Below are 16,197 nucleotides of genomic sequence, written 5' to 3' on the forward strand. Positions count from 1 at the left end.
TGTTACATAAAAAAGTTTCTTTAAAAATCATTTCCGATAAGTTTTATTCTATGCAAAATTTTGATAGTACTGATATTTAATGAGCTAAAATAACAATTCCTTTTATTTTCGCCACATAATGGGCTGTAATGAAACGAAAACTAAAGACTTCGTCTGTAAGGGACCTTGGACAACAACAAAGGAAACTATTCATTTAACATGTTTCTGTGTTTGTATGAAGTAATCTCAGAAGCTAATTAACCGATTTGTATAATTACTATTTCACCATTGGAAAGTGTAGTTTCTCTAGATGGACATAATGCTATAATGTTATTACAGTAACTTCTGAGTGAATCGAGGACAGGTAAGATTAAAATAGATTCTTATGCACAGAAAACTTTATATATATATATATATATATATATATATATATATATATATTATTCGTTTCCTATATTTCTTAAAATAATGTTTATGTACACATTCATTTTCATCTCAGAGAATTAACGAACAACGAGAGTGTGCTGATTTAGTACGCAGTAATAGTACGTTAACTTAGCATTCCGCTATTTTAACTCGCTATACCTAATTGAATTGTGTTAAAATAGATAAAATCAATAAACTATGTAATAAATACATAAAGTCAATTCTACTCCATCATTTAAAGTTCAAGCATAGGCTTGTCATTTAATTGGAAATCTTCTTCCAGTTGAGAGTAAGAGCCTTCAGTTCTTTGAAGTATATTTCGTTTCAGACGCTGACCAATTGTCTATTAGGTTTAATATAGTATCAAATCTTTTACTTTTTAGTAGGTTATTTTACGACGCTGTATCAATATCTTAGGTTATTTAGCGTCTGAATGAGACGAAAGTGGTAATGCCGGTGAAATGAGTCCGGGTTTCAGCACCGATAGTTACCCAGCATTTGCTCATATTGGATTGAGGGAAAACCCCGGAAAAAATCGCAATCAGGTAATGTGCCCCGACCGGGATAGCATCAATCTTAAAAGCAGAGTTGACTGAACAACTCCAGGAAGTATTGCATGATAATAACAGTTAAATTCATAGTTTTAAATACAACTTTGAAAATGACTCAGAAGCAAACGACTTACAACATACAAAAAGCTATTATTCGCTAAGTAATTACAAAACTGTATTTAGATTTGTCAATATTTAATTCTAAGAAGTGCAGCGAAGCGTACGGGTATGGCTAGTAAATAAATAATTTAGAATTACTTTTTCCACGTACATCACATGTTTAAAAAATTTACATGTTACATCCTTCTTCCGGAGATGTCTTCAATTTCACATATGTTACTCAAAATGGCCACCATGAGTTCTAATATAGGAGCTCAGATAAAGGTTAAGGTGAGTTCCAAGAGCCCTTGTAGGCGTTTCATAACACGTCGTTAAATGGTAGTTCATGACCGAGCTCACAGATCTGACACGTATTTCCAACGTGTTAATAATTGTAACTGTTTTCTTCTCAGACATAAATTGCAGTAATATTCCGTAACTATTCCGTGCCACTGCACATGAAGCAATCTTCCTTGTTTTCAGAATGCAATTCTAAGCATGTTGCAGTCATTTGTTTGGGAATAAGTGTGTTGAAGATCTTATTATTTCGTACATATCAAGGAACTGAATTCCCATCACCATGGTAACACTCGAGTGCGTGAAGTAAGTACACGGTCCAAGCTTTTGTTTTGTGACGTCTGTATCTATTTTCAACTAAAATTAACAGAGTAGAGACAAAAAAAATTAACGAAGTCTTCATACACTTTATGTTTTAACATTTCACATTTTAATTTTGTGTAATTGGCACTCAGTTCATAATTTTATTTCTCTTAAATGTTTAAATGAACTTAGTAAAAATAGTTTTTTCTCCTGACATTAGTTACAGAACTATAATAAAATAAATATAAAGGTGTGTAATGTTAAAATAACATAACTTAAGGAGAGAGGATGGTATTTTTTGGTGAAAAATAAGTAAATTAAAAAACAAATTCTTTAAAATGCCCTGTGATATGTGTGGAATGCATTGCATAACATTTTGTGGGTATTTGTGCCCTTATCGGATGTTGAGTCGCCATTCTTAAACTTCCTGCGTTATGGATTTTTAAATCATTCGCCCACTTTTATTGTTGTTTCCGGTAAATTAAATTTCCAAAATATTTTTTTTCTTTAAATACTCTTTGATATGTGTGGAATGCATTGCATAACATTTTGTGGGTATTTGTGCCATTATCGGATGTTGAGACGTCATTTTTAAACTTCCTGCGCTATGGATTTTTAAATCACACGCCCGCTTTTATCGGTTTCCAGTAACTTCATTCTTTTTGCTACATTGCCAGACAAAAATGGATATAATTTCTGAACTATTAAAGATACATGCATGAAATTTAGAACACACATTCTTTAGACTATTAGGAAACTTTTCTCTGTAACAGAATCTTGTTAATTGAGTTCATTTTAAAAATACGTCCATTTGTTTGCAAGAAATGAAATCAGAAAATTGTTATTAAATTTTAATTCTTTATTTTACAAAGGTAGGGACTAATATCAAAATTCTGTTACAGACAGTTTGTAGAACATGCTTTCGCAAATACATTGCAAAAAGTATTTGAATCTATCTTTAAAAATGGTTTAGATATATCGGTTTTAGTACAATCCTGCATTGGGTATATTTTTTTCAAATTTGGGCCCCTAAATATTTTTTTTTCAAAATATTTTTATTTGGTTGAGTTGCCACAACTATGAGCTCTCTATATACGAAAAATTAATATTTTACACCAAATAGGAAAAAAGTTTTAAAAAATACCATCCTCTCCCCTTAAAAATATGTAGTTAAGTCAAATATTAAATTAAAATGGAAAATACAATAACAAAGTATTTATTTAAGAAAACAAAATTCCCCCATCGCACATAGATGTGAACTAGATTGTCCAAAAACAATACTTGTATAATTTGAATAATTTCGAGGGAAAAATTGTTCCGGTGCCGGGTATCGAACCCGGGACCTTTGGTTAAACGTACCAACGCTCTCCCACTGAGCTACCCGGGAACTCTAGCCGACACCGATCCAATTTTTCCCTCTGTATCCACAGACCTCAAAGTGGGCTGACAACAGTCAAGCAACCAACATTTGAGTGCACACTAACTCTGTGTGACTTTAAATTGTGGTTTTCTGTTACGTACAGCGACGTGTATTATGCAAATTAAGCTTTCAGGAATAACTCCCTGTAAAGTTAATTTGAATAATTTCAAGGGAAAAATTGTTCCGGGGCCGGGTATCGAACCCGGGACCCTTGGTTAAACGTACCAACGCTCTCCCAATACTTGTATGTTGAACAATACTTGTATGTTGTAAATTGTCACAATACATTTCACATTCAAGTACGTTACGTTTTAATGTAACTAATATAATTAAGAGTAATTTTACACTTTGAATGAGATTTTGTAAGTTATATAAATAGCAAATAAATAGATAAAATTACAGTGCTTTGTTTAATCTTACATATAAAAGTCAAGGTATATATATATATATATAAATATATTTGTGTGCATGTGTGTATATGTGTATACAGGAACAATCGTAAGTAATGTCATTAATTTCAGGGGGTTATTCTTTGAGATATTTCAAACAAAAGTTTAATAGAATTTGCTCGTTCTCGTTTAATTTTCAAAATAAAAATTGTTTTATATTAAACATTTTATAGCATGTTTTGGGAAAAACACTGATAGAATTTGCAATATGATCAGTCAATTTAAGAGAGCAATGTGTTATGATAATAAATTAATGAAAGAATTTTAGTTTTGCCCTTCAAATGCGCAGAAATTTGATCTGAACAAATCTAACATTGTAAAATTCCTTAACAGAACGAAAAATTACATTTGTTCGGATCAAATTTCTGCACATTTAAGGGACAAAACTAAAATTCTTTCTATAATTCATTATCATAATACACTGCTCTCTTAAATTGACTGAGTATATTGGGAATTAAATCAATGACTTTCCTATAAAACGCAATGAAATATTTCACATAAAACAATTTGTATATCGAAAAGGAAGCAAAAACAAGCAAAGTTATATTAAACTTTTTTGCTTGAAATATCTCAAAGAATAACCCTCTGAAATTAATGACCTTACTTACGATTCATTCCAGGGGCGGCTTTTGGGGTAGTGCCAGTGTGCCATGGCACCACCAATGAAATAAACAAAAAATAATATCCTAGAAAGCAGTTGTAATAGTTTATTTCTACAGTTTTTTATTCGTATTTCATCTGAACGAGCGCGCGCACAGATCGGAACGCACTCTTGCAGCGTTTTTCCGAACGTTGGAGCCAGTTCGGTGTGGCACTGCCTACGTCCATATAACACTGTACAAAAGGCTACTGATTCTAGTTTATATGCGTTTCTTATGGCAGACTCTGAGCCGAATTCAATTTGACTCAGTAGTTAATATTCCGCCCGCTAGAGCAGAGTAATGCAGAAATTTCGCTAGATGGCAGGATTGTTGGAGACATTAGGAAGGGAACCATCAAGCGCAGGCTTGCACAAAAACACAAGTTAAAGTTCCGCGCCAAATGTTAATGTAATGTTGCCAGTTCAAAACTAATGCACATAACTTGAATTTGAATGTGTAAAGTATTATCCGTTTAATTATATTGAATGCAGAGATAGTCATGGTTCTTTTTAGAAAGATAAATATTTTTTCATATTACGTAACATTGTTTGTTAATGTTGTGTAATATTTGTTTTATTTTGCGGCAACTAAATATCGCTACACTGTTGCAATAGTATTGATGCTTTTGTTAACGATACATGAGATCTATGCAGGACATGAACATGTGTTATTCAGGCAGCTGCCTTGGATTCATCGGCCTGTTAAATAAAGTGCAAACGTGTTTGTTTATTATCTATATTACTGTTTATCTCGTGTGTTTTTGCCAGTAATTTTACTAGTTATAAAAGTTATTTGTATTTGACTAACAATACTGTGAAAGTTTTGCATTATCTGTATCTGTATCTGTAAATTTCGTTATTAGTTTCGGAAATATTATTGTAACTGTTACTAGCTGCATTATTAACTGTACACCTGGTAAAATAGCTGTTTTAATTAATGTGTTTTATTTAACACAATGCAAACGTGAGCTGCGATTATCAGTTTCACTAGGGTAATTTGCGTACAAACTTTTTTCATTTTTGGCACCACCACCAGAATTCCTCACTGGCCGCCACTGATTCATTCTGTATGTGTGTATATTTGTTTGTCTATGTGCATGTGAATGTCTGTGTGTGTATTTTCCTTCTTTATACAAATCTACATGCTTTTGCCGATATTCACGAAATTCTACACCATAGTCTTCACAGCCACCGGCGTGGCTCAGTCGGTTAAGGCGCTTGCCTGCCGGTCTGAAGTTGCGCTCGGGCACGGGTTCGATCCCCGCTTGGGCTGATTACCTGGTTGGGTTTTTTCCGAGGTTTTCCCCAACCGTAATGTGAATGCCAGGTAATCTATGGCGAATCCTCGGCCTCATCTCGCCAAATACCATCTCGCTATCACCAATCTCATCGACGCTAAATAACCTCGTAGTTGATACAGCGTCGTTAAATAACCAACTAAAATAAAATAAAATAGTCTTCACAACCAAGAAAAATCATAGGCCACATTAAGATAATGAGTATAATGACAAATCATCCCTCCCCTGGTTTCATCCCCTATCACATAAATGCAGTAATATTAATGAATACAACTGATAAAGAGGATTTCTTTTTGTTCTCTGATACAAAAAATAATTAGTTCACCATGACACCGTATGGGGTGGCTTCTAAGAGGAGAAACAAATTTGAAATCTGCTAATCGAAATGTAATTTGTTATCCTGGTGTTTTCTTGGTCAATAATACGATTAAGGGGTTGAATTGTCTGTTTTCTCCCAGATTTCAACCCCTAAGCTGACATAATGGGAACACTCTTGAAAAATCGAAAGTTCTTCCATATAAATTAAAATTTATATACGTAGATCGATAGTTACCATATTTTGAACACATAACCTCTACGTTGAGGAAGAAAAGATAGGCTACATAAATATATGGACAAAAAAACTCTCCCTTGCTGCATTCCCTATCACATAAAAACAATAATATTTTGTTGTGGGATATGGCAGATAAAGATGATTTTCTTACATTATTATTATAATTAATATTATTATTGTTATTACTATTCTGTGGGCTAAAGCAGGGAGATGCACTATCACCTTTACTTTTTAACTTCGCTCTAGAATATGCCATTAGGAAAGTTCAGGATAACAGGCAGGGTTGGAATTGAACGGGTTACATCAGCTTCTTGTCTATGCAGATGACGTGAATATGTTAGGAGAAAATACACAAACGATTAGGGAAAACACGGAACTTTTACTTGAAGCAAGTAAAGCGATCGGTTTGGAAGTAAATCCCGAAAAGACAAAGTATATGATTATGTATCGTGACCAGAATATTGTACGAAATGGAAATATAAAAATTGGAGATTTACCCTTCGAAGAGGTGGAAAAATTCAAATATCTCGGAGCAACAGTAGCAAATATAAATGACACTCGGGAGGAAATTAAACGCAGAATAAATATCGGAAATGCGTGTTATTATTCGGTTGAGAAGCTCTTATCATCCAGTCTGCTGTCCAAAAATCTGAAAGTTAGAATGTATAAAACAGTTATATTACCGGTTCTTCTGTATGGTTGTGAAACTTGGACTCTCACTCTGAGAGAGGAACATAGGTTAAGGGTTTTTGAGAATAAGGTGCTTAGGAAAATATTTGGGGCTAAGCGGGATGAAGTTACAGGAGAATGGAGAAAGTTACACAACACAGAACTGCACGCATTGTATTCTTCACCTAACATAATTAGGAACTTAAAATCCAGACATTTGCGATGGGCAGGGCATGTAGCACGTATGGGCGAATCCAGAAATGCATATAGAGTGTTAGTTGGGAGGCCGGAGGGAAAAAGACCTTTAGGGAGGCCGAGACGTATATGGGAGGATAATATTAAAATGGATTTGAGAGAGGTGGGGTATGATGATAGAGACTGGATTAATCTTGCACAGGATAGGGACCGATGGCGGGCTTATGTGAGGGCGGCAATGAACCTTCGAGTTCCTTAAAAGCCATTTGTAAGTAAGTATTGTTATTACTGTTATTATTAATATTATTATTATTGTAATTTTATTTTGAGTGTAATTACCTACCATTTCCACAACGTGTTTACCCATTTGAACTGCATGTATATTTAGTGAACAGTCCGAAAACTGGAACTTCATAAGTGACACCAATAAAGCATCAATAATGAAATTAGCTGAATTAAGCAGGACATAATAGGGTAGGATGGTCAGTTCCTTTTTATAGACTAAGTTTTATTTATATTCAAAATCTACAGGTTTTGACTGATATCAAATTTTACACACACAGGCTTCAAAATCCGGAAAAAATAGACTAATAAAATTATTAAAATATGGTCGAATCACATTCTCTCCTGGTGTTACCACCTACCACCTAAAAGCAGTAATATCTGGTTTCGGAATACTAAAGATAAAGAGTATGTTTTCTTTGTTTTTTATAAGAAAAATAATTAATAAAATTTTCAGCTCAACATAATATTCCATGGGATGTCTCCTAAGGGCGAAAAAACTCTCTCCCTTGGTTTTATCCCCCGTCATTTAAAAGCAGTAATATTGGCTCTGGTAGACGACCGATAAGGAAGAATATATGCATATATTATTTCTTTTTTTGTTTTTTGATTAAAATAAGGAAGATTTTAGCTCACCATGACACTCCTTGGTATGTCTCCCAAGTGCCTAACAACCCTCCCTCCCTTGGTTTTATCCTTCTGTTACTTAAAAGCAATAATATTGGTTATGGTAGATGACCGATAAGGAGGAATATATACATATTTATATTTCTTTTTGTTCTTTGATTAAAAAGGAAGATTTAACTCACCATGACATCCCGTGGGCTAAGACGAAGTCTTCCAATCGAAATACAATTTGATATTCTGGGGTTTTTGGGACACCAATTTGAATATGAAATTGATTTGTGTATTTTACTCTTACTTCAACACCTCAGATTTCGTATAGGAATCAAGGGTTGGAGATCCAAAGTCCTCCAATATAAATAAGTTTTATATTATACGTAAAAATTATTCTTTCAAGCAACCAGTAATGAGGAAAAGTTTAGCTCATTATGACACCCAATGGGGTTCGAGTGGGAACAAGGGAATTCCCTGTTTATCATCAGCTGTCTATGAAGGTCAAGTGAGAGCAAAGGTGAACATGACATTATATGAAATGGATGTCAACACTCCCTCAAATCATTGTGGATCATTCAGTCAACGCTAAAAGGGCGTAAACGGACCGAGAGGTGTGCTGTTGTTTTAAAATCGTAGAATATTCCTTGAAGGTAACGTTTCTATTTACACTTTTATCAAAAACTTTAGAAATACCAGTTGGTGAGAATCAATGAATCAATGGTGAATGGCTTTGACTTTATATATAAATTAATGTCAATTGACTGTGCAACCCCGGATACCTGAAGCTAGTATAAGATGTTACTTTATAACATTTGCAAGTTTGAATAGTTAACGTATTTTTCTTCATTGAGATGCATACAGTTTCAAGCATGTAACATTGCATTCAACAATTTGAGTTTAATATTATAAGCAGTCAGATATAAGCTTATGCATTATTGAAAACAACATTTTATATCCTTTCTGTTTATAGTTCACTTGAGATTAACTGAGGCGTCTAGAATCAAAACCCGCCAAGTCCTTCGAAGGAAAAAAATGAGATAAGGTTATTTTTCTGTGTATCTTCGCATGGGCAATCCGATGCTGGCATTATTTTTCTGCAATATCCGCTGGATTCCTCTGAAAATGCTGGACAAAAGTTAGGGTTAGTTTCAATATCCGCTAGATCCAACTGAATTTCGGCCATTGTTAGTTTCAAAAACCTCCAAGTCCCTTTCTGCCAATCAGGTTGTGGGACTGCTTTACCCAGCATTCCTCAGCTGTGCGATGTTGATTTATTATTTGTGTGGTTAAGCTCTTATTAAGCCTTGTTAAGTTTAATTTCTGCTCTAATAATATTCAGTGAAATGGTGGATAGAGTGAGTAGTGTGTTACAAAAATGTTCTTACCAATTAATAATTAATTACATAATTTTGTCGGTACTCCTCTTGTGCCCTCCTGCTATACCAGCTTGTAATAATGCTGTTGGCAGTAAATGGAAATCCAACAGTTTAAGTTTGTTGGACATAAAGAAGTTCCATTCCGTTCCAGACATAATTTTAAGATCTCCTGCTATTTTAAGTTCAGTCCCTGTAAAAGATTTATTTTAAGACGATCTGCATTGAAAGAACAGATAACAGTGTAAGATGAGTTTAACTATAGAACTGACACCGTTGTTGCAAAGGTAGTAACAAGAAAAAACAATAGAATTGAACGTGAAGAATAAGAAGACGAAGAAGAAACTGTTAATCTGGAGGAAGAGGAATGTGACAATATTGTGTAAAATTTGTATGAACTTAAAAAGTGCAACATATATTCAAATTTATACTGCTGTTATGTTTAAAGCATGTGCATAATCATATTTCATGTCTGGGTTTCATTGCCTACATAACTTCTAAGGTTTAAGTTAAAATGTTTTCCTTTTTGACTCATTTTTATGCTTAGAACCAATTCTCTTACTTTCAAAAGCCTCCAAATACACTTTTCAGTTTCAAAATCAGTTAGGTGCTAATTTAACCTCACGAATTTGTTAGTTTCAATTAAGGGGCAATCCTGTAATTTGTTTGAACGTTTTTAATGATAATAAAATACTTGATAAAAGCATTGTTTATATCCCAAGAATGTTTATTTATATGGAAACAGTTTTTTCCATTTTCCCACAAATTTTGTTTTATGGACTTGGAGGGTTTTGATTCTAGACGTCTCAATTATTACAGAGAGACTTAATGAGCCCTGCATGGTAGACTATAAGAATACGAAGCTTTTGTGTTTTCGTTTCAGGACCGTGCCTCTAGTACCTCTGGCATTGATACTCATAGGACAGAGCTTCTGTCAGGTTGATAACAACTTACCCATCTTATCTCGGCAACTTCGCTACGTTATTTTTCCAGATAAAAGTACAATGGGGGTTAGTATATTACAATGATAACGTGAATTCTTAAAAATGAAGTATTTTGTAATTAATAAAGGCCATATAAAACTTCACATATTTTATTGAATCAATTCTTCTTCTAAATCTCACTTCTTTCTTCTCTACTATTTAATTATTTATACTTTAATTTCATCCTCACTCTCTTCTCTTTTTTTCCTCCGACATAAATTGCAATCCTCTTCTCCATCTTTCTATTTTATATTCTTTCTATCCTTCTCCTTTCTTTCTTCTTAATCATCTAAATTTTCTCTCCAAAAGCAACCTATTCATCTTCTTCCACCTCCTTTGTATTTGATATTCCTGTATTTCTTCCTTCTTCCTTCTCATTATTTCATATTAGCTTCTGATCTTAATTTTCTTCGTATTTCTTCTGAACTCTTTAATTTTTCACCTTCATATTCTTCTAATTCTCTCCATTTGCCCCGCTCTGGATTCTTCTTTTACACTCGTTCTCTATTTTTCTTCTACTGTTTCTTCTCTTAATTCTTCTGCTCCTGCCAATATTCACTCTGAACTTCTCTTCGTCTCACTTGCCCCCCATACATTTTGCTCTCCACGCCTCCCTTCTCTGCATTTATGCGTATTACTATACAGTAAAACCCCGATTATCCGTCACTCTATTAACCGATTGCCGGATTATCCGACTATTTTTCTTTCTCTCTCCTTTTTTTCGCTACAGAAACATATGAAGTAATATTACAGTACGTTATATTAGTACCAGTACGTATTTTTTTCTAGAGAGTGTTGTTACAAGCCTTGACACTTACACAGTATGGTCTACTGTTGAGTCGCCGTACTGTACAACTTCTACTGTATATAAAATATATTCCATGAGCGACAAAAAAAACGTGTTGTGCTAAGAAACGAAAAAAGTGCAAATAATTTAGTTGTTTGAGGAAAGAGAAGCTGTCTCTCATCTCGCATCAGAATACGAGATTGATGTTACAATTGTGCGAGATTTAATAAAGATAAAAAAGTACGTAAATCTACAACACGAGACCTCTACTATTCCTATCTTTCTCCTGACATCCAACAAGGAATTTTCCTGCCCCTTAAAAACCCGTCGTTGACAATCAGACTTAAATGAGAGAAATACTGATTCACTACCTAGAGTGTTAAATAATAGATCATGAAGGAAATATAAAAAGTGCAAATATTATCCACTTAAGGGGAAAGGATAGTATTTTTGATGAAAAATGACTAAATTTTCAAAAAAAAAATTCTTTAAAATACCCTGTGATATGTGTGGATCGGCATTTTTAAACTTCCTGCATTATGGATTTTCAAATCACTCGCACACTTTTATTCTTGTTTCCGGTAAATTAAATTTTCAATTTTTTTTTCTTTAAAATACCCTTTGATATGTGTGGAATGCATTGCATTATATTTTGTGGGTGTTTGTGCCCCTATCGGATGTTGAGACGTCATTTTTAAACTTCCTGCGCTATGGATTTTTAAATCACACGCCCGCTTTTATCGGTTTCCAGTAACTTCATTTTTTTTTGCTATATTGCCAGACAAAATGGATATAATTTCTGAACTATTAAATTTACAAACAAGAAATTTAGAACACTCATTCTTTAGACTATTAGGAAACTTTTCTCTGTAATAGAATTTTGTTAATTGATTTCATTTTAAAAATACGAAGTTTGTTTGCAAGAAAGGAAATCAGAAAATTGTTACTAAATTTTAATTGTTTATTTTACAAACGTAGAGACTAATATCAAAATTCTGTTACAGACTGTTTGTAGAACATACTTTTACAAATACATTGCAAAAACTGTTTGAATCTATCTTTAAAAACTGTTTACATATATCGGTTTTAGTACAATCCTGCATTGGGTATATTTTTTTTTTCAAATTTGGGCCCCCAAATATTTTTTTTTTCAAAATATTTATATTTGGTTGAGTTTCCACAGCTATGAGCTCTCTACATACAAAATAGTAATAATTTACACCAAATAGGAAAAAAGTTTAAAAAAATACCATCCTCTCCCCTTAATTTACGAAAATATTTTATGGTACGGATTATTCGATCTTTTCGATTAACCGTTCAGTTCACCCCCTTCATTACCCCGGATAATAGAGGTTCTACTGTACTCTTATTTCTTCTTTTAGAAGTTCTCATCTGTCATGTCCTCTTGCCACATTTTTCAAGTCTTTGCTCGAAAATAACTATCTTCTATCCAAGCATAAAACAGCCTTCTTCATTACCCAGTTAAAATGGATATTGTATTTTCTCATAAATTCTTAATCATTTTTCTTCCTTTGTTCCACCATGGTATATTTTATATTTGTAATAAATCATTTTTTATCATTATTATTATTATTATTATTATTAAATGGTAATATTTTTCAGCTGTATTTAGCCACTGCCATCCCGCTAGAAGCCTCCAACTACGATGTCTCTATGGCATGGAACATCGAAGCCCATTACCACTTGCCGACCAACTACACGGAGCTCGTCCTTCCTTTCATAGTCTCAGGGGTGGCCAGGTCGGAGAGGGAAATTAACAGGCGTCGGGCGTATCAATTTACGGAGGAAAAATTTAATAGGTTTGTCTTTATATCACCTGTGAAATTAAAACCCCCATAGTATTATATATTAAAGCATAATTATACAAATGGAATATTATATTTCTCGTAATCAAGATTACTGGCTATCCAAGTATTATCATCAGAGCGATGACATTGAGACCAGAATTTGTTACTAATTTCTATTGAATTTCCATAAGAATACTTACACGGATGCAAGCAGTGTTATTCGAAAGCGTAAATGTACATTTTTGGCTTACAAGAAGCTCCATATTTATAATTCAGCGTTTCTCAAACTTTTTTGAAGTGGGAATCATTTTTTAAAGTCAGGACAGTTCCGCGGACCACCTTATTCTTGTTCCCTTCGAAAGCAAATTGTTCGTTTTCATAGCATATTTTAATGCCAGTATACTTATATTTTAAAATTGAATTAAGGTTCGGTACTTTGGTCTTCTGTTATGAATTTGGGTGGTCCCTGGCTGGGTTACAGATGTGCAGGGAAAAGATGTCGAGAAACACTATGTTCATAATGCTTTAAATCCCTCTTTTGTTGCTGAGAGTAGAGTCGGAAGTCGATAGACGGGTAGGGTAACAAATTTCATAAAATGTCAGTACTGGGAGAAAAAGTGAAATTCGATTGTCATGTGTCATTTCCAAACTCTGAGATTTTAAGCTACAGTGTGATATGCAATTCGTTCTAATTTTATTTTTTCTTCTGTCTTTTTTGAAGGACCACAAGGGCAGACCTCGAGGACCACAGGTGGTCCGCGGACCATAGTTTGAGAAACGCTGTTATAATTCATTGAAACCGCCAGTTTAGATGTATCAAGAGCGCCGATGTTACCGTTTGTACAATATACCCTTCGCGACTTTTTTCACGCTTAGAACTGGTTGTGCCTGATTTACGGTTGTGACTAAAAACATTTTGCATTGATTTTTATAATGTAGGGAAATGTCTTCGGTAATAAAACATCCCTTTTTACAGGTTTGCAGGTAAATGTTGGAGTGCCACACTTTTAAGAAACAAATTAAGAAATGTCTGTCTTTGGTAAATTCGTTATAGCTTGCTTTATAATAAATCAAAAGGTTATGAAAGCAAGTAATATTTTAAACAACTCCTATGATACAATTATGACATGATACAGGTTAGTATTCATTATAATAAAGAATAAAAGAATGATACAGGTTAGTATTCATTATAATAAAGAATAAAATAAAAGTAATGCAAGTAACAATGTCAGGACGATCAATGGGCTTTTCATGAGGAAGTAAAGCAATAGCTATTTCAGGTTATTGTGGATTGTAGGTGAAAGTTAAAAAAAAAAAAAAAAAGTCAGGTTTGCTATGCTTTCGAACAATAGACATCGCATCTTGGTATAGCTGCTGCACGTAGAGTTGAAATGTAGAGGATAAAATCACTTTATCCTGCTAAGAGATCTTGCCGAAATGATCGAGAGACTACAAAATTTTGTGGGCCTCTTATTTTATCAGTAAGTAATACCGTCTTTCCTTAGGAACTGTAATTTTTGCGCTCTCTCGAGCCAATACTGAAGAGAATGACGCATATAAATATCTACACCACACCGCCATTAAGTAAATGAAAAATACCCAACCCCACTTGATTAATAACTATAAAAATATTTGATATTTAATAACAATATTATTGTCTTATGCAAGTTTTGTAGTTTACTATATAAGCATCATGGCATTAACTATAATAATATTTAATTTCTAATGGTAATAATGTCATCAAACCATCTCAAGTCTTGCAGATTTTAATATCCAATACACAGCTGTACTCAGAAAATTACATACTGCAGAATCAGACCTGTAAATTATTTTTAGTAAGTCTTGAAGTTTTTAATAACCAATTGAATTTGAACTCTAAATATGTCAGCAATCGTGCAGGTCATGGCCTTCGTGTAATAGCCTATTGTTTATTGTAGTGTGTGTTTTGTTTTATTCTGAAATGCAATTAGTTTTCAAAACTGACGAAAGATGGATTTTGGAAAGTAGGGAAATTGTGAAGGAAAACTAAGGCTTCACTGAAAGTTATTATTTTTGTGAAAATCCTTGGATGCCAAGCTTCAAAATGATGGGTCATTTATTAAAATCCGTGCGGCCGTTTTCTCATAATTTCCATTACCAATTCAAATTATAAATATAGATGTGCATGCTTGTATTAATCAAGTTGCACGAGCGTTGAATAAGTTATACGAGAAGATAATGGACCGATACTGCCGGTATTTGGTCTTTCGGTAGCTGTTGCCCCTTGCTAGCGTGAAACCGGGAGATACCTGACTGGGATTCTTCGTATACATATGTGTGTACCTGTAGTATATGTCAAAAGTTACCAATAAATAAATATAAATCTTCTCATTCGCGATTAAATTGTATAATAAATTTTGTATAGATTGATTCGGATAAACTGTAAACCATTTTATCATGTATTAACGTACTCCGATTACAATAATTGTGCCTTCTGTAGATAGCGAACCCGCTTTTCATCCATGGGATCTGTGGTTTGATTCCCGACGTGGTCAGTGGATATTTACCTTCTGTCCACGGGATTAGGTGTCGTCGTCTCCATGGTAAACTTACGCCATGCTGACCACAGGATTAGAGAGGACCCATATTGTGGTTATTTCAGGTGTTGGTGCAAGAATCTGCCTTCCCCTACACCACAATACGTTGTAATTCGGTATCAAAGGAGAATGTAAAACTAAACAAAGGAACAAAGATTAATATATTTTCTTTGTACTTTACTTTGTTCACAGCTACGGGCTAGATGGCAGAGAATGTCTTTTGAGAACAATATGTGAAACGTCTGAAAGCTCTATACGTCACAATGGACTTCTTGGTGATATTTTGCATATAATATTTACGTAAGCAACTCAACATTGAAACAAAATTCGTTTTTCTTTCAATAAATGACTTTCATTTCTGGCACACTGGAATTTTAACCTGACTTTCTGCCATCAAAGAAAAAATTTAACCTCACTTTTATTCTTCAAGTATCTCTACCTCCTGTACATTATTGTGTTTCCAGATTAAAAAATGAATATTTTATATTAAAATATCAATTATGTATTAGCAAGCTTTTTTTTAAATTAGTACATATTTTAAGAACGTTATTTGTTTTGTTTTTTCAGACCATCCTCTTCTGCAGATGAAAACCTTCATCCTGACTTTCCCTTAGCTGAAAAACGTGGAAAATCTGGTTCAGATTGTCGCATATCTTATCCAAAATGCCCTATTGCACTATTTGATATCATCGCTCCTTTCATAGACTGAGTGAAACATATGTATCTAAGTACCTTACTTGTTTCACCATATTGTATTGGCATGTACAGTTCCTATTTTCTAAGTCTTTCTGATTAAATAAAATCTGATTATACAAAGAAAAGTTTTGTTTCTTTTATCTTACGGATTCACTCTGTGACGTTACTGTCATTGAAAATCTTCCACCTTTATAA

The 16,197-nt window shown here is 33.7% G+C and overlaps 1 protein-coding gene across 1 annotated transcript; it reads left to right on the plus strand.

Annotated features, from left to right (window-relative positions):
• Positions 1–1,452: 1,452 nt before the first annotated feature.
• Positions 1,453–16,121, plus strand: LOC138708078 (uncharacterized). The gene is made up of 5 exons (XM_069838233.1): positions 1,453–1,658; positions 10,036–10,162; positions 12,546–12,742; positions 15,499–15,606; positions 15,874–16,121. Exons 1-5 carry the CDS (start codon positions 1,636–1,638, stop codon positions 16,013–16,015), a joined length of 597 nt encoding a protein of 198 aa, XP_069694334.1. The 5' UTR covers positions 1,453–1,635; the 3' UTR covers positions 16,016–16,121.
• The last annotated feature ends 76 nt before the right edge of the window (positions 16,122–16,197 follow it).

The sequence above is a fragment of the Periplaneta americana genome, chromosome 1 (assembly GCF_040183065.1).
Source record: "Periplaneta americana isolate PAMFEO1 chromosome 1, P.americana_PAMFEO1_priV1, whole genome shotgun sequence".
Taxonomy (NCBI): domain Eukaryota; kingdom Metazoa; phylum Arthropoda; class Insecta; order Blattodea; family Blattidae; genus Periplaneta; species Periplaneta americana.

Bases quoted from the DNA above. Each gene is read 5' to 3' on its own strand.
- LOC138708078 (XM_069838233.1), top strand. From the start codon at position 1,636: ATGGTAACACTCGAGTGCGTGAA. The intron at 12,743-15,498 runs GTTTGTCTTTAT...CTTTGTTCACAG, and splicing joins ACGGAGGAAAAATTTAATAG to CTACGGGCTAGATGGCAGAG. The intron at 15,607-15,873 runs GTAAGCAACTCA...TTGTTTTTTCAG, and splicing joins ATTTTGCATATAATATTTAC to ACCATCCTCTTCTGCAGATG.